This window comes from Rhea americana, unplaced genomic scaffold (assembly GCF_003343005.1).
Source record: "Rhea americana isolate MKP2758 unplaced genomic scaffold, rheAme1 scaffold_217, whole genome shotgun sequence".
NCBI classification, from domain to species: Eukaryota; Metazoa; Chordata; class Aves; order Rheiformes; family Rheidae; genus Rhea; species Rhea americana.
In genome coordinates this window covers 98,728-116,252 of record NW_028186317.1, presented here as the reverse complement: position 1 = coordinate 116,252, position 17,525 = coordinate 98,728, and the positions used below count along the sequence as shown (strand labels likewise).

The 17,525-nt window shown below is 48.0% G+C and overlaps 1 protein-coding gene across 13 annotated transcripts in view; it reads right to left on the bottom strand.

The window, feature by feature from the left end:
• The window catches only part of EIF4G3 (eukaryotic translation initiation factor 4 gamma 3), a 93,038-nt gene that overhangs the window by 28,261 nt on the left and 47,252 nt on the right, over positions 1 to 17,525 (bottom strand). For 12 of the 13 annotated variants that reach the window (XM_085305151.1, XM_085305153.1, XM_085305156.1 and 9 more), the window contains 6 exons: positions 12,744 to 13,613; positions 9,276 to 9,364; positions 7,485 to 7,734; positions 5,081 to 5,238; positions 3,639 to 3,764; positions 2,434 to 2,544 (listed from right to left, as the gene is read on the bottom strand). In XM_085305151.1, coding sequence (XP_085161277.1) covers positions 2,434 to 2,544; positions 3,639 to 3,764; positions 5,081 to 5,238; positions 7,485 to 7,734; positions 9,276 to 9,364; positions 12,744 to 13,613 — 1,604 coding nt within the window. The remainder of the gene's footprint in view (positions 1 to 2,433; positions 2,545 to 3,638; positions 3,765 to 5,080; positions 5,239 to 7,484; positions 7,735 to 9,275; positions 9,365 to 12,743; positions 13,614 to 17,525) is intronic. The other variant, XM_085305157.1, reaches the window with a different exon arrangement.

Below are 17,525 nucleotides of genomic sequence, written 5' to 3'. Positions count from 1 at the left end.
AAGACAACGGTCCCACAGGGCAGCAACGCTTCGCAGGCCGAGCGCGCCGGCCCGTCGCCTACCCCGGCTCGCGCTCGGATCCTGCCGGCCTGCGCAGAAACAAGCCGGCGGGTTCGTTCGAGCCTCTTCGGGGCACACGCCGTAAYTGTAACAAAACTGCTCGAGCCAGTCGCTCTCGAGAGGGGATCGGAACGAAGCAGCGAGCCAGCAGCGCCGGGGACCTTCCCGACGCTTCGCAGYGTTGAGTCTTCTTAGAACAGCGGTCAGTCGCTCCCCACGGGCTCGCTCCAGCTCGCTGCGGGGGGTCTCGCCCGCTCTTCATCGACACGGGCGGACGCAGCGCAGTCTGCTCCGCAGTCCTGCCTCGAGACATCCGTCTCCGTCTCGACACYGATCTGCAGCCACGCACGCTGCCCCGGTTCTGGCCAGGTCCAGCCGAGGAAAGAAGACACTTCCTTCCAGCCGAGAAACCAGAAAATAACGCAACAGAAAGCRGAGCGGACGCTGCCACAGCCAGCCACACGAGACCTCTCCGTCCAGCTCCTCGGCCACAAAAACCTCAGTAACCAGACTGGCAAAATGCCTGAAAATCAATACGTTTGGGGTAACCTCATCCAGGAAACAAGGGCAAAGCCAAAGAGAGAGCACGCACGGCCGTCCCGCTCCTCTTCCGCGGAGGGGACCGGCCCGAAGGACCTGCCGACCACAGCGGGGCTGCAACGCGGGCGGAGAGAGCAGCCAAGGAGGCACGACGCCTCCTCACGGACGGGGCCCCGGCAGGCTGAAGCATTTGCTTTTAGAGCACACAATCCTCTTCGAAGGCTGTCACTTTATTTGCAAAAAAGATGAATGCTGAGAGCCCCCAGAGCACCTCCTGAACGTCAGCATGTGGCAGCGGAAGACGCGGGCTGTGCCTGCCCTGGCTTTCTCAAAATCTGACCAGATCTTAGAGACCAGACCTTTAAATGCAATTAATATTAACAAAACAAATACTTTCTTTATGATTGTATTTTTTACATCTGTGAATAAACTTAGTTCAGACTGGCTGACTGTTTGATTAGGTTTAAAATCAGTGAACAGATACCGCTCTTCAATAATATACAAATCGTAATCTTCTAAGAAAATATTGGGGTTTTTTTGTTGTTGTTCTGAATTTACAAAGCAGCACGTTAAACAGGCACCTGAGTTCACGTCTGGCCTCCTTTTTGCAACCAGTCCAAACAAATAATAATATTTCTGCAGTACCTGCTATTAAAACGCTACAGCTTGCACTGAAACAGTATTTTCCACCAAAGGCACTGAGAAGYGCTTACCAGATGCTACCACATTAACCCGAATTACCTGTCTTCCAGGTGAACAGGGGGAAAAGACAAGCAGAAAGAGACACGGGCAAGTCTCCCGAAGAGGTGCCGAATCCTCCCCGTAACAAACTAAGGCATGGTGCCATCATGAAAACCCTCAGACACCTGTTAGGAATGACACAGGCGGAYGCATCCTGCCTCGGCGCGCAGGGAGGGATCGGTCTTTCCCAACCCTATTTCTCTGTTTTTGCAGCTCGCCACCACAGTGGGTTGCACTGATTTCTAAGTTTTTGTCTATACCAAAAAAGGCTTCTTCGTTGTATTTTGCTCCTGTGTAATCACACTCCTTGTGTTGTTTGAGTGGACGCTTGTTATTTCTAAAAACATACAACATGTTTATTTAAAAAAAGAAAAATAAATAAAATAAAGACAAAGCTGAAGAAGCAAAATAAAGGATTCTCATGTGCTGAAAGCTGGTTAGCGCTGAGCTGCTTGATATTATTTCAAGGGCAAGGAATAGGCAGTGGGTTTTAATGGTTTATGGGCATGGCCTGCRTAGAGGTGGAATGACCGAGCGGACAGACAGCATAAACGCAGATTTTGTCATGCTTTATAAGAAAATAACGTTTGACGTTGTGCTGGGCTGCAAACCCTCTCGTCCTGTAACAAACTGACAGCAGGCGTGTTAAAAAAACGTTACCTTTAAACCCTCCTCGAGAAAATGCAAAGGAAGGCTCTACTCTTTAAAGGCGCAAATGTAAGATGTATGTTATGTGCTGAATGCTCCAAATGAACGGGTAAGCAGCACTTACCTTTTCTCCCCCTTTCCACAGGTCTGCAAAGTGCAGACCCCTCGCGGATCCCGCTCAGGCCAACGTCCCAGCATGCCCTCAGCTGGTGCTGTCCCACCCACCACTGAAGACTGCCTAGAGGGGTACAATGCAAGTCTTGTTTCTTTTTTTTTTTCTCTCTCTTTTATTTTATTTTATTTTTTATTTTTTAAGAAAAACACTGTTGCACCTTTTTGTAAAGCTTTCTGCTGGTCGTTCTTTATCAATAACGGATGTTACAGAAAAAGATAACTCTACAAAAAGGTGCAAAGATAGTGGGGGGAGGGGGGGATTTGGCTTACCCCTATCGGCAGGTTCCTCAATGGTGGGTGAGGCGAGACCAAGAGAGGGCATGCTGGGGAACCGCACCGAGCCAGGGAAGGCAATCCAGGGTTGCTCTGCACTTTGCAGGCCTGCGGAAAGAGAAAGAGCAACATCGACATTACCAAGGTGCCGAGAGGCTCGGGACATTCAGCGCATTAAAGGCCAGAAGGCGCCGGAGTACAACCTGCAGCCCACTGCGGAGTCGCTAAATATAGGAAGCGTTGTCCACCTCAAACAGCGCCAAGGTTTCGGGACCAGGTCGTGCTCTGAGACAAACTGCGACACCGAAGCTACTTGAAGGCAAGGATGCGCACCCCAGAACCAAGCCACTGGCCACAAGACCGCTCTCGAAACAGAAACGTTAGAGCAATGCAAAAGTCTGCAGCAAAATCGCCGGCTTTCGTTCCGAGCCTCCTGCAAATCTGCATACTTGGAAGTTAAGGTTATTTCGTGAGCTCTATTCGAAACCAGTAGTTTTGAGAGAAACTGGAGYTGAGACTTATTTCAGCTAACCGGGGCAGCCTCTGTCCCTTGGCCGCAGCTGACTTGGCCCYTTGGGGGGCACTGTGCCTCGAGACACCCGTGCTCCGAGAAGGAGCAACAGAAAGGCAAGAAGGAAGAATTCAGGGTTGGATTTTCGAGTCTGGACATAACCAGATGCAGGGAAAAGAAGAAAAGGTGAAAGGAGGAAAGCAGAGGATAAGAAAGGACAAGGAGGGGTGAAGCAAACGAAGCACAGCAACAAGTGGAAGAACAGAGAAAGCAGGGAAAATACACTAGCTTTTGTGGTTAGCAAAATATATTTGCTCTGTTGGCATCATCTATAAAATAGGTTCCTACGAGGATGCATGCTAACACACAGCTCCTATTAGTGTACGAAAAGTGTGTGTTCACACACATGCCACTGCCAGGATCTCACGTGGAAACATGTTTCCACACATTTCTTGTGTAGGAGATGGGAAAGGAGGAGATTAAATCCATTTAAGACCAATACGTACCAGTTAAAAATATCCACACCGTCTTTTAATTTGCCTAYGTTTTGACAACCAAGAAAACATCAACCTCGTGATCAGCCTGACAAAACCAGAACCACTCGAAGCATCCGAGGAGGCCCAGAAACGTGAGGATGGACTTCACTGGTATTAAGGCCAKGTTTTGAATTAGCAAGTTGGGGATAACTCACACTTCCAGATACGCTTCTTCCACCGGAGGTTTGCCTCCCAAAATCAGCGAAGGCTGGCGTGAAGTCTGGTCCTCGAGGCAGTATGCGAGGGTCCAGGGTTCGCAGTGGCAATTTTGGCTGATTGACCTGCGCAGAGGAGCAGCAACAAATCAACAAGAGCTGTTTAGCRCGTGCTGTAGCTGTCACAAATTCATCCAAGTCTACAACCTCCGCCTGTGCTGAAACATCAACCATAACATATAGATTTAATATCCAAATTAATGCTTTTAACAACTTGATCATGTTATATATCCACACACATACTAAAAATATGCATTTAATTTAAAACATGTCTTACACAGGTGGCTATTGTGAAAATACATGACAGGGCTACGGGGGGTTCAGAAACGTTTCAAGGCCGAATGTGACTTATAGAGGATAAAACAACAGCGAAGTGGGCCTGTCTTCTGCAAAATAAATGTGATAGGCTTGGTTCAGGATCACAAAACTGCCACCTTCCCTCAAACAAATGTCTTTTGTGCTAACAAGACAGATGGCTGACCAAGCAGAGGAAGCCCAAAAGTAGAGGGAATGGCGAGAAGCGATCACGGAAAACTAGTAGGTGGATGAAATCATTTTGGGAACACAGCTGTGCTTTCCAATTTGTCTGTGCATGAAATTCAGAGTGGAGATGTTTCTGCACATAAGAATCACCAATCTCCCGACTTCTCCTCGGATCTTAAGGGTCAATATGTCGTGATTACATCGAAAGCAATGAAGTACATTGCTCTAACTGCGAGGAGACTAAGGTCCTCGTGCCAGCACTTCAGAAATAACAACAAGTAACAACACTATTTCAACAAGTCCCGAAACACAGCCGAGAAAACCRCATGTGTAATAACACTGGATAAAATCACAGAGCTGCTTCTTTAAGCGAGTCAAGGTCTAAAAAGCTTTTATTAAACCAAATGATAAATCCTAACACAACTGTCTCGGGCCAACAGAAGAGCTCGCCTGCCCATAAGTGTGCCTCTGCTTACTAATCGTAGAGCAGATCTAATAAAAGATACGGCCTCTCCCTTCAATCTTGCTTTGCTTAGGTCTCCAAGGCGAGGAGACATCACTTTAAATTCTAATAACAACTCTGTAACTTAACCCAGGTAAAGGCCATTCAAAGCACTTTACTTTCTAAATCGCCTGTGCGCAGTCGTTAGCCTACGGTGCCTTTAATTGCACAATCTTGTGATGTGACRTGAGCCAAATACTTCCTCTGCCAGACAAAAATCTTGGTCAAGGAATGAAGCATGCATTAACCCCCTCCCAGAACTGAGTTACTCCTCCCGGCACAGGCAAAAGCACATGGCTCTGCGGTGGCACCAGGTAACTAAACCCCTTTTTCCTCCCCATGCGATTAAAAACTTTCCAGCGTAGAGATGTTTAGTTATTGAATCATTTGCACGCACCTGTTTTATGGGCTCTCCTCTCACCTTGTCGAGAACCACATCGCTTATGGGGGGCAGCCCTTCCGGCTTCTGGATGCAGGCGGGCATGAACTGGAAGTCCAGTAAAAACTCCCGGTCGTACTGCTTCTTGCCTTCGGGATCCAGGGGCTTCCACTGCTCTATAATGAGAGGAGCTGACTGAGATTCACAGCGAACAAAACCAACTCTGCTCTCGCTTCTGTAAAATCCAAACAAAACGTGATTCCAAGTTTCCAGCCGAAACCATTTATTCTGAGCACTGGCCGGGCAGAAAAAAAACCATCTGTGGCACAGAGACAACCCAACGCCTGACGCAACCCAAACTGCAAACCCACAGCCACGTTAAGGCAAAGAAAATTCACATCTGGTAGCCTAGAGACAAGATTTTCTTTGCCGGCAGCTCGGTTGGGGGTTGCAAAAGAAAATCTCTACTTGTTCACCAGCCAGGTTGACTTGTCCAGCCCCTAAGCAGGGAGGTACATTTTTATCTGAAGGAAAACATCTGTAAGAGATGTCTCCTTTGGATTTTACTGATGCCAAAAAACATGGCTTTGYGCTCTAGCCAGCCCTTCAGGTTTTTTGCTAAGGTGCTCTACCATTTCCTTATTTTAGTCCCTAACCAGTGGGTTTAGGCTTCTGGGTACTGACCACCCTCATCCCAGCAGAGGCTGAGACCAGCAACTTCTTTTGAGCGATGTGTTTTGATAACTGAGAATGAAAACATGCAAAWGCAATGACTATCCGTAGCTCCTTGGGCAGCTTTTCTTCCACGGCGCTTCAGGAAAAAGGGAGRTGGAAAACAATTCGATCCCAGCAAACGAATCCCAGGCCACGCGCCCGTCCACCGTGCCCCACCGCCCCCAGCTTAGCATGCAAGAATACCGGCAGCCACAAGAAACAGTSTGTAGGTGCAGTTTCCTTCTCCTGCAAAGCTCTTAACACGCAGTTACAGCGCGCAAAGCAAGTGGAAAATGTCACAGGCAGGCTTCCGACACGCCCAAGGAGGGAAGAGACCRGGAGCAAACAAGCAATTCTACTAAAAGGCAAAATCCTTAGCTTTGGAAAGAGAACTAGAGCGGAGGRTTATCGCACCGAGCGGGCAGGAGCGCGAGGCGGAGGCGCTGCGCGCGCAGAGGGCTCAGCTGAAGCCCTTCAGCCCCGTGRAAGGGCTGCCAGCCCGGCCTGAAATCATTCCGACTGCGTCAAGTGTTTTAGAAAAACAGCTGATGAATTATRGATTAACTTCAAGATGTGCTTAACTAACCAACAGGTAAGCTAGCTTAAGTGYGGCGTAAACTATCAAGAGGCCTCTAGGTTTTCTCCCAACGCTACGATATTGCCAAATTAATAAAAGCAAAGCAATTCAGGTCTTTGTGAGAAYGAAGCTGCCCAGAAGTTACAGCAGCCGTGTAGACACTTAACAGTGGTGCTTCCTCCCAGCATCGTGACTGTCAGGCTCTCAAGGTCATTCCTGATTTTGTTTTATGCTCTTRATTTCTGGCCTCCAAAGAAAATAACTTAATTTATTTTGAGTAAGCTTCACCAGAATAATAAATGGCTTAAAAACTGGTAGCAACTGAAAGGTAAGATGGTCTCAAGGTCTCTCTTAATGAAGTGAATTTATAGAGGTTCGGGGCTTGCAGGACTACAAATTAAATATCTTAATGAACAGAAAGAAGAAAACCCCTTAGGTAGACCATATATAATGCTAACCAGTGCAGAAAGCATTGTATCCTTTGAACCTGCACTTAATTCTTTTACCATAGGAATTGTGTATACTACAGCTTAATAGCAGAGCTTGGATTGAAAATAAAATGCTTTATTTTTGTTTTTCTTACTCTCATAGAAATCTGAAGATCTTTAGAATTGCTTAGTCAGGTAATTAAATACACATAAATGCGCACACTAACGAGTTTGTTATTCAGTACCCAATTAGAACAGTCAAATCTCTTATTTAAAAAGCACGTCTGCTTATACGGAAGCTTCTTGGATCGTCTTCAACCAGTGAGCACRGGGCAACCAATTCCTCCCCGCTTCCACCACGCTGCAGCCAACATCCACACACGCAACAAATTCACGCAGTCGGGGGTTTGCTTTTCCCAYCCCTCTCGGGCTCTGTAGGCTCCTCTCCTCTCCGTTGCCACCAGCAGGAGGAAGGCAATTTTCCTCTCGTGTCGCCCCGGAGGCCTCCAGCCCCAGCCCTCCGAGGCTGGCGGTTGGCGAATCCCTCCGGAGCCAACCACGGTGAAACGTTATCCCTCCCTCGCGGCACCACTGCAAACGTTACTGTTTATCCTCCAGGAGGATGCAAACATGTTCGCCGGTCTTCAAGGAGGAGGAAAACAGAAAAACAAGCAAGCAAACAAGAGTCCGCAACGGGATTTACCTGGTTTATACTGGTACACCGGCCCTTCGCTGGAGCTCTCCGTGAAGCCCGAGTTCGCGTCGGTCCCTTCCCCCTCGGAGACGCTCTCGGCGCCGTTACGGACAGGTTCTGCTTCCTGCTCTCCGTTTTCYTCCACGGCTTTCACTTTTTTAAGTTCTGGAGGGTCCTTCTCCAGKGGGAACCCATGGCTCATTTTATCCTGTTCAGATTCAAGTACTTTGTCACCTGAAAGTTCCTCTTCTACTTTAGGCTGAAGCACAGATGGAAACACAGAGGTTACGTTAAAACCACCCTGCCAACATTCAAAACACGCRAAACAGCTCTTCAGCGATACCTACGGCACATTTTGCTCCTAACAAGAACACAAACGCATCTTCGACAGCGACACACAGACCTGTAACCAAGCCCGGAGTAACGGGACGATTTGCTGAAAGYGTTTCGTTCCCGGAGGCAACCCGCTGCTAACCGCCGGGGCGGCCGGAAAGACGGAGCATCGCCCGTGCTGCCCGCGCGAGCCGCTGAGAGCGGACGGAAAAAGACTGCTAAGCCCTAGAGCACGGCAGGCACGGGGAACAGCGAGCAGCCTAAGCCTGTAAAGATAACCTCGCTTCTCCTCCTTCCTGGAGCTCGGCAGCTTCTTTCAAAGGAACCCGCTGCTCGGGTTGCAGGGGGCCGGTCTTTAAACGCGAGCTTCCCGCAGCGGCTTCCCGGGAAGGAGGCGACGTCGCACGCAACTGCAATTCCAGCGTTGCAGGAAAAACCAACACCTTTTTATAGGATTCCTTGTTGTTAATTTTAGAGCTCTCCAACGAGAGTTCAAACAGCGAAAGCAGCAGGAACTCGCGTCGGCGGGGCGAAGGCGCAACGCCCTCGTCCGCTAAACGGAAGCGGGAGCTGAGCCGGGCCGCTCCWGAGCGGTCCCTGATCCTTTCACCTGCCTACCTAGAAGTGCTGCATCCAAAAACGCTTTTTGCATGGTTTTGAGGAAACACTCTTGAAGTTTTTTTCAAGCGCATTTAGCATCGGTGAAAACGGTCCAAGGGCCTAGACTCCTCCAATAAACGAGGAAGAAAATGTAGAGAATATGCAAACTTGCTGGCGCAGGCCCAACAAGGTCCTTCACTCTCTGGCTTGAAAATGAGCGTAGAGGGATGCTTTTAATTTTCGCGGGTTACCCAATCATCAGCTCTTCTGTTGAATATAGACCAGCYGTCACAGTGGGACACTTTGCATGCGAGCGCATTAAGCCTCTCTTCCCCTTGACAAACCGAGGAGAGAGCACTTACACACCGCTCGTTAGGTGTAAATTAGCTTATCCGCTGTTTCAGTGGAGAAACAGCCAACAGTTGCTTACAAAAAGGGCAAAGTACTGTTAGCAACTGCCCACTAGACTCAAGATTTACTTTACAACAAGGTGTTTTTGTAGCAGAAAGCTAAAATGAAGCATGCAGCAAGGAAAAGTTGGGGAGTAAATAGTGGAAGAATAATATCGGAACAAGGAAGGTTCTTCTGCAACATCCCCGGCCCAGCAGYGCAGGAGCAAGCCCGGACTGTCGCACGGTTTTATTAAAAAGCCTGGGCCAGGACCGGCACGCGCGCTGCCAGGGCGCGTAGGAGGCAGAGAAGCGAGGCCGCCCGCCGGCGCGAGCCCGCYGGCGTTGAGGCAGCCCCTCGCCACGTCGCCGCGGGAAGGGGGCCCTCGCATCGGAGCGGCCTCGGCCACGAGGACGTCGCCGGGCAGCGCAAGCCGTAACGGCGTCCGCGGCGCCGCTCGGACGCCTCGCCCCTTACCTCCGCTTCCGCCTCGGCGGCCTCCTCGGCGGCCTGGGTCCGCTCTTTTGGTTTCTTCCACGTCTTTGGTGCAGTTAGAGCTGTTTGGGCTGCAATGCAAGCGGACACCCGTTAACAACGCCGAGCGAAGCCCGGCCTGGGGCGACGGGTCCGCCCCCGGCTTCTCGCGCGCCCGTCCGAGCCGCGCAGGGGACTCGGACGGCGACCACCGCTTTCCGTTTAGAGGAGGGAAGAAATCAGCTGGTGCCAATGGGTCCTACGGGCAAAGAGAAAACCGCGTTACTGGGGACTTCCTAATTTATTTATTTATTTTTTTAACTAGGGATCGGATAAATAGAATAAATATCAGGGTAATTTATCACCCTCTTTTCCCAATAGRGAAACCGAAGCAGAAGGGAACAAAAGCGTCTGCCTTTGGGTGCCCAGGAGGCCCGCGGAGGCGCTGGCGGGAAGGGGAGAAAGAGAAGAAAAGTTACTTTGAACCACGTCATCTGCGGGAATAAATCAAACGTTGCTGCAAAGGAATTTCGAATAACGACTCTCAAAGTCGGAGCTGGCAAACGTTTGGGGTTTTTTCCTCCTCAACGATCACATGCTTGGTGCAAATGTTATTCTCCGCGCTGCGTGCTCTCCCCTCTCTTTGGGGGAAGAAAAGGAAGATTTCTAACCTACCAAGCCCAAACCCCAAGCAAGGGAACGCAACAACCCAGCACCGTCTGCAAATCGAGCCTGAGTGCACATCTGCAATCAAAGTCTTTCCTCAAATGCTTTTTTTCTTTTTTTTCTTTTTTTGCCACTGTGCATACATTTTCCAAGCTCCTTTGCAGACTGCTTTGACATGTTAGCAGACTGCTTTGACATGTTAGGCAGTAATTTCTTTCCGTGGGAAAACTGACACCGTCAGACCTCACCATAGTGCTGTTTAACCAACACTATTTATTGCCACTTACTTTAAAAAAATTTAAAAATATAAAAAAAAAAGATGACGACACACTGACTTATAGCGAGTGCGATGCTTCTGGTAAGGATCACAGGCTGAAAGCTGAGTTCCTCTTTCGGCAATTTTTTTTTTCTTTGCAACAGACATGGTCAAGGATGAATTATTTGGAAAGCTACGTGCTCTTGCCCTTGGCAGGAAACAGCGAGGCCAATATTCTGATCATTCCAAAATAYGAACGTAACATAGATGCTCCCGTAGGGATACTCTGATATCTCAAGTCTGGAGAAAACCTAAAGCCAGCGGACAAGAAAYAAAGATTCCCATCGATCAGGAAAGGGTCAGCTCTGGTCAACTCCGGTCTCTTTAGGTGAGACGTAAAAAATTCATTATCTTGGGCTGTAAAAAAAGAGCTGCCAGATAAAGATGTTTAAGCAAAGGCAAAGATGTTTAAGCAATGGTCCGCACATAATTCTTTCCATCTATAGAACCTGGTATAGCAAAAAAACTGTGTTGTTTCTCTGACTTTTACATGGAAGAACTGTGTATCCTGTAAAGGAACAAGCACATAATTTCACCAGCCCCTCAAACACAGTCACCTTCAATGCAAAATACAGGGGACGCAGTCTYGTCCTTCCGCCCCAGAGCTTCAGAGAGCAAGGGGATCAAAATGAGTCAAACGGGTCAAATGAGACCAGCTCCCATTAAAGGGAATGATTTAAACCAGTATGATTTAATGCCAGGACGGGCAGCTAACTAAACTGCTCTGTAATATGTACACGCTTTGGCCAACAGCCCGCACAGTACTGGAAACCCCAAAGAAATAGCGCTAAAAAATGACCGCGCTCCTGTTTAGCAGCACACGTTCAAAAAGAATTCCCATTTCTATCCTGTTTCCAGAGAGCATAAAGTTGAATAAAAATATTAAAATATTAACAGGAGAATTAAATCTGTAGTTGGTAGAGTGAAAGGATCTTTCTGCTTTTCTACATTTTGGATCTTCTTCAAGGTACCGGACTGGTAAAATGCAGCRTATCGACCTCGCACAGTGTTACACAAATATGGAAGCAGGCCAGGCCCAGCTTTTCAGTTAAATTAATACATAACGGAGTGTAGTAATAGATGTTACTGCCGCCGTTAGATATCTGTCATTTGCCTGTGAAATAATTAGCGCGTCAAGGAGATCGCAGTGAACGTTATCTGCTCCGTCCGAAGTCACCAGCATCTCAGCCCAAAACCGAGGGTGAAAAGCTCGCATCGAGGGGAAAACCTTTCCTTCCTAAACCAGGCAGCGCAGGGGGAAGCCTTGAAGGACTCAATACACTACAAACTTACCAAAAACATGTTTAAAAAAAGAAAGAAAGAAAGAATCAGCCTCAGATGCTTCTCCAAGTCCTTACAGGAGCTGCGTCTGATCGCTCAAGACCTGAATCTCTCCTTAAAAGCATAAAGTTGGAAACATTCAGGACAGCTAAATTATGGAAAATATTTTAAGAGTTTTGTTATGGAGAAAAAAGATCCTTACTTTTCCCTCCATCTTTCTTGTCCAATCTTCACCCTTTCCATATTCAAAGGATAATTAATGAGAAAACAACCTCAACTTTGCAACTCTTTAACACCGCTACGTAGGCATAATAGCCATTACTGTACTCCCTCAAACAGTTACAAGAAATTAATTGATTTAACTTATTTCYCACAGTTTCATTTCCAAGAACTCCTGGAAAAAAAAAAAGAAAGTTCTGCATAGAAAATGCAGCAAATAAAGTAAGACTGTCTGAATTAATCCATTAAATGCTTAAAATAGTGACGAGATAGGACAGTGAAACCAAAGGCAGGTAACAACACTCACAGAAATAGCAGAGATTTTTCAAAGGCAGCTRAAGAGCTTTTATTTTTCAGCTACTAAGAAATTCATAAACAGCCCTTCCATCCGCAGTGTCCTGTTTTACTGAAAAATCCTACAAACAAGCTAGAAGAGCCAAAACTAGTGGGAAGAGAGTATTTTGCTTAAGTGCTGCTTTTGTTGAGGAAAACGGATACATGGTTAATCAAYGCCGGCAGATCCAGGTGTGCGACACTTGGCATTTCAGGCATTTAAAATCAGTTTAATGGTCCGTTCCATTTACCCGCTTCTGATAACAACACGACATAAAGTTGGGGGTGGGGAGGAGGAAAACACCTGCAGGTTCCCTCAAAACTGCTGSCTCAGAGATGCTCAAGGTCCGAGTATTAAGCTTACTTAGGAGCGGCAGCTAAATCCAAAGCAACAGTTCTTCAAACACGGGGAAATGCCGCCCTCCGTGCCGGGAGAAGCAAAGCTCCCGGGGACGCGCGGCCCAGTTTACCTCCCTCTGCCACCAGGAGGTTTCTGGCCGCTGCAGACAACGTTCAGCGTTTCAAGAGCAGAACAACGGTGACCTAGCATGGTTAGTTTTTCTCCGGCACATRCAGAAGGAAACATCTGATAGAAAAACCACCCCCTTCCTCCACCCTCAAGCTGGCCACCCAAACCCACGAGGCTGAACGCTTACCTGGGACAGGACTCTTCCCAGAGTTTAAACTCGGAGACTCCGTGCTCTCCTCCTCTTGCCCRTCTGCTTCGCTATCTTCCTTCTTTTCCATATCCTTTACGTCTTCGCTAAGAGTAGTTCTTGTGCTCTCCTCTCCCTCTAAATCTCCCTGAAGACCAGGGAGGGCACTAGGAGACGGAAGAGGAGGTGGAGAAGGAGTCGTAGTGGTCACAGCAGCAGCAACAGAAAGAGGAGGAGGAGGAGGAGGAGGAGGAGGAGAAGAAGAAGGAGGCGTCGGCGGAGGCGTCGGCGGAGGCGAGGGAGTGGTGGGAAGCGCGACGGAAGATGGCACGCTTTCCACGTCTGCCGGAGGTGCTTCGGGTAGCTCCGACTCAACAGTCAACGGCGCCACTTCCTCGGGGGCTACATCTGCTATACTCTCCGTAGCAGCTACGGTTTCGCTAACTCCGTTCATTTCGTTAATTAGATTAGTACTAGCAGTCACTGGAATATCACTAGATGCTACACTACTGGGCTCCTCGCACGTGGCGGCGTCAGCCTCTTCCGCTGGCGAAGGGTCCGACGCGTCCGCGCAGGGGGCTGCATTAGCTATAGGCGTTGCCTCCTCTTTGGCGGAGGCGAGTTCACAGCTCTCCTCCAAGTCAGCTGTAAACGTAGATTTGCTAGGAGCGGCCGCGACAGCAGCAGGAGGAGTTACGACGGCCACGGGAGCCGCCGGGGTCGGCGAGGCAGCGAGAGGAAGGTCTGGCRGGGTCTCCACGGAGGCAGCCTCGCTCGTCTGGCCTGCTTGATCTTTCTTCTCCCCGCTAGGTTCTGGTCTGAGGACTGGAGAAGGTGGTTTTAATACTGGATCTGGTTTTGGCTTCTCTTCTGGGAAAGCAAACAAAAATAAGAGTCAATGTTATGGCAGCAGTCAATCCCACCTTCCCTAGCCACATCTGAGCCACCTTCCCCGTGTACCGAATGCTACTCGGGAAGCTCCTATGAGGAACGTAGAAGCTTTGTATCTAAAGGCAAGAAAAAAAAATACGGAGAGGACAGACCACCTGCAGCTGKCAAACCTTAAAATCCAATGACTGCTTCTATTTTTCTGAACGCTGGCTTTGCGGTACAAAGGCCTTCCGAGAAAAGGCCCGCGAGCACGCCGCAAAACGTGGAACTTGTAAGAAACTCTGCTCCTGAAAACAGCAATTTCCTTCACAGAAATCGCAGTGAGAAGGAAGACAAAAATATGCTTCAGCTGGATGCCACCTCAGAGGACAGCGGGGTTTTAGCACCGAGACGCAGGCAAGCTACAGTCAAACCCGCTTTCTAGCAAAATATTCTTGGGCTATCTCGGGTATTTTGGGCACTGTGTCTCCGCAGCGTGGCTCAGCAAGCCAGGCGAGACCGGTGGTGGGAAGTCAGCTTCACAGGTTCAACGATCTGGTTTCAGACCACTCCTAAGACGAAGGTCGCTTAGATGTGTCCTCAGGGAGGGAGCTCTCTTCCCCCCGCACGCACAGAAGTGCCCCRAGTCCTTCCGAGCACTGAAACCGCTTTAACGTGATGCCTTGGGAGGCAAGGAACAAAAAGGCAGATTAAAGTATCCCGAGTGAGTTTGATCCTGAAGGCTCCGTGTAAGAAGAAGGACCAGAGAATTGTCTGAGATGAGCAAACGCGGCCTTCTAGTTTTTGGACCATCTTCTGTAGATGGTCAAAGCAGGGAGCGTCCTCSAAGCTTAAAGCTCGCTCTAAACAACGGCCTGGATATTCTCTTTCTTGAGTCAAATGAAATTACTCAAGAAATAAAATAAAATAAAAAAAAACATTCGAAGCATCTAGAAAAACATTCTGAGAGACCAAAAATACAGAAAAAATATACATTTGCATTTTAAAAACAGCAGTTTAGACACACTTTCTTCAAAACTACCCCTTATTTTTGGGGGATGCGTTAGCTACTGGATGGGGGCGGCACGTGCWAAACCACAAGAGAAAAGTCGTTTGGGATTGCAGAAGAACGATGGGCAACCCGAAATCTCAGAGGCGGTAAAGCGAGAGGTCAAGACATGMGAAATCCTCGGAAGAGCTCGGCCGGCCGGCCGCCTGCCATCGCCTCCAGCCAAAGGCACCGGAGCAGCAGGAGGGAGCCGGGCTGCCGGGTGGTCACAGCGGCAAAGGCTGCGGAGCCTGGCGGATTTGTCCCGACGCAGGAATTCATTTGGACTCGGTGGTGTTTATCCGAAAATAATCGCTGGGCTTGCTGCCAGTTTTCCATCTTTTGTCCCGCTGCAAGCATTTGCGAGGCAGCGCAGTTTTTGCGGCGCGTGTTGCTAAACCGCGGTGCGAGTGGAGGGCCCCAAAGGTTTTCGAGCTTTGGGAGCTAATATTAATCTGTTTTCCCCAAACTGACTGCATTATACATTCTTCACATCTGATACATCTCAGCAATTGCAAAGAGGCTTAAAAAAAAAAATCACTACTCCAAACATCCCACCGAGCCTGCACAATCTCTCAAACTAAGTAAAAGTTGACAGCTCTGATTTCGTGCATGATTATACCCTATTCCGACGCCTGCGACAGCCAAGGCCTAAAGCCAGGTATGCTCCGGGATCAGCCTGACCTAAATTCAGTGCAATATTCTTGCATTTGCAGCCCACAGGGATTGGCAATATATACGCACCAGCAGGACTCTATAGGACTGATATTAAGATATTACAGCAGGAAGGGTCTTGTCTCCCCCACATTCCTCCAAACCCTATCTGCATTTTGCAGCCTGGCAGAAACTGCTTCAAAAGCAGCAAACGGAGATCACCGATGCTTGCCTTTTACAGGAAAAGCAGGGAGATTAAATGCAATGCAACTCCTAATTCCACCTTCTCCTGTGCCTTGAAACAGAAAAATAACAGGGGCTGCAGATTACCAGCAGCGAAAAATAACAGCGGCTTGGTGTGCCTGTACAAGCACACGTGCAGCGTTCCCAATCCCGAACCAAATGAATAGGCCAAGTGCTGCACGCAGCTATTTATAACCGGAAAATGATCACTGCGTATCACAAAATTAGAAYGGTAGCTGTACACCGAATTTTGGCTGATGCAAATGAACACACACGCTGAAGGGCGCAAGAGCGTTTGAGCCACAAAATGGACACGGTGAAATGGGAGGCAGTGATACTGGTTTTAATATTCGCTTGCTTTCTTTGCAGTGCAATTGTATGTGTGCCTATTCTTACTTTGGGGAGAAAAATAAATAAAACCACAGGGCACAAAATGAATGAATGAAAAGCAATTCTGATATACATATTAGTAGAGATGCCTTTAAGTTAGTCTACGACTCTTGCTTGGTTTAAGTCATTTTAATGCTCCCCAAACTTCCTTCACCTTTAACCTGCTCTGTATTTTGACCATGCCCCACATCATCACGGCTCTCCCCCATCCCCAGATCTCAGCTGCGGTATTTTACACTTCATTCTTGCTCTGTAGTGCTTACACAAAGGTGTTATTTGTTCCACTCCAAAAATAGCCAAATGTTGGACTCTCTTTCTGGGATGTAATTGAGATAAACACAGGAAAGCTTATCAGCGTTAAATCCAGGTTAAATTCCTGGTTTATTTTTAAGCCGTTCGAGTGAGAACCGTGCAGTTAAGTAAACGGAGACCACTTATTTCCTATTTACTTACAGTTGCCTACAAAGGGATTAAGTTAAATCGCAGCACKTGGAGCAGAGGGAGGAAGACTCCCTTGTCCTGGAAATAAAAGTTCTCACGTATAAAGTTGCAACACTGTGACGGGACTGGTGCAACGGCCAGAAGCGTCCTTTGCAGAYGAAGCCCACCATACGGCCATTAACTCAAATCACTCAGAATTTGTTATAGCTATAGCTGAACTTCTCTTAAGAACTAGACGCTCTCCAAAAGATCCCTTTTGACCAACATTTCTACGATACGCTCCTAGGAACCGCAGCAGTTTAGAGGTGWAGCTGTAAAACAGCTTTCGTTGAGGAAGAAGCCCTAAAACCTAAGCTGAACCTGCAAAAGAACAACGTTTTCATTAGATTTTAGACTCTAGCACAAATTAGCCCCAGGGATACTTCGCTCTCTGTCGAACACGCCGCTCTGCTGCTGCTTGGATCTATCGACATCGGAGGCATCCGACGGCAGCTTTTTTTCCTCTTTTCTAGAGCGAAGCTTCTCCGGGCCGTCGCGTGCTTTTAGCGAGCGCTCTTAAAAATCTCGGTAGTCTCGGGGTTGACGGGAAACATTCAGAAGTAAAAGGTGGCATTTCTCTGCTTTCACGTACACGCCGCTACGGGCAGCGCGCTCAAACGTGGCAGCGCAGCGAGCAAACGGGGATGCYGGCGCTGTATTACAGCACCGAGTCCATTAACGCGGCAGCAGTACACACATTATTAACCACAGCTTTTTAATGGCTTTTAGACAGCTATAAAATTTCAATGCGGGAAGGGACTCGGCATGCACCCTTCCTGGGACACCTTTTTTTTTTTTTTTTTTTTTTTTTTTTTTTTTTTTTTTTAATAGGCATTTTAAAAACTCTACTCAAATACATGTCCTTATGTATGAGAACGAAATGTAATCATTTTAAGAAATCTCTTTCATCTGTGCAATTTAAACAGCTTTACTAAGCACAATTTGGTAAGCTATGAGACCCTGTGCACAATAATATTTTTCTAATTATTATCTCCTATAGATCAACTAATGCTGATGGTAGGCCAGGATAAACCAGCAGCTCTGGAGGAGAAATACGATGAGCTGGTTAGCTGTCACTGCTGACAATTTGTCCAAAC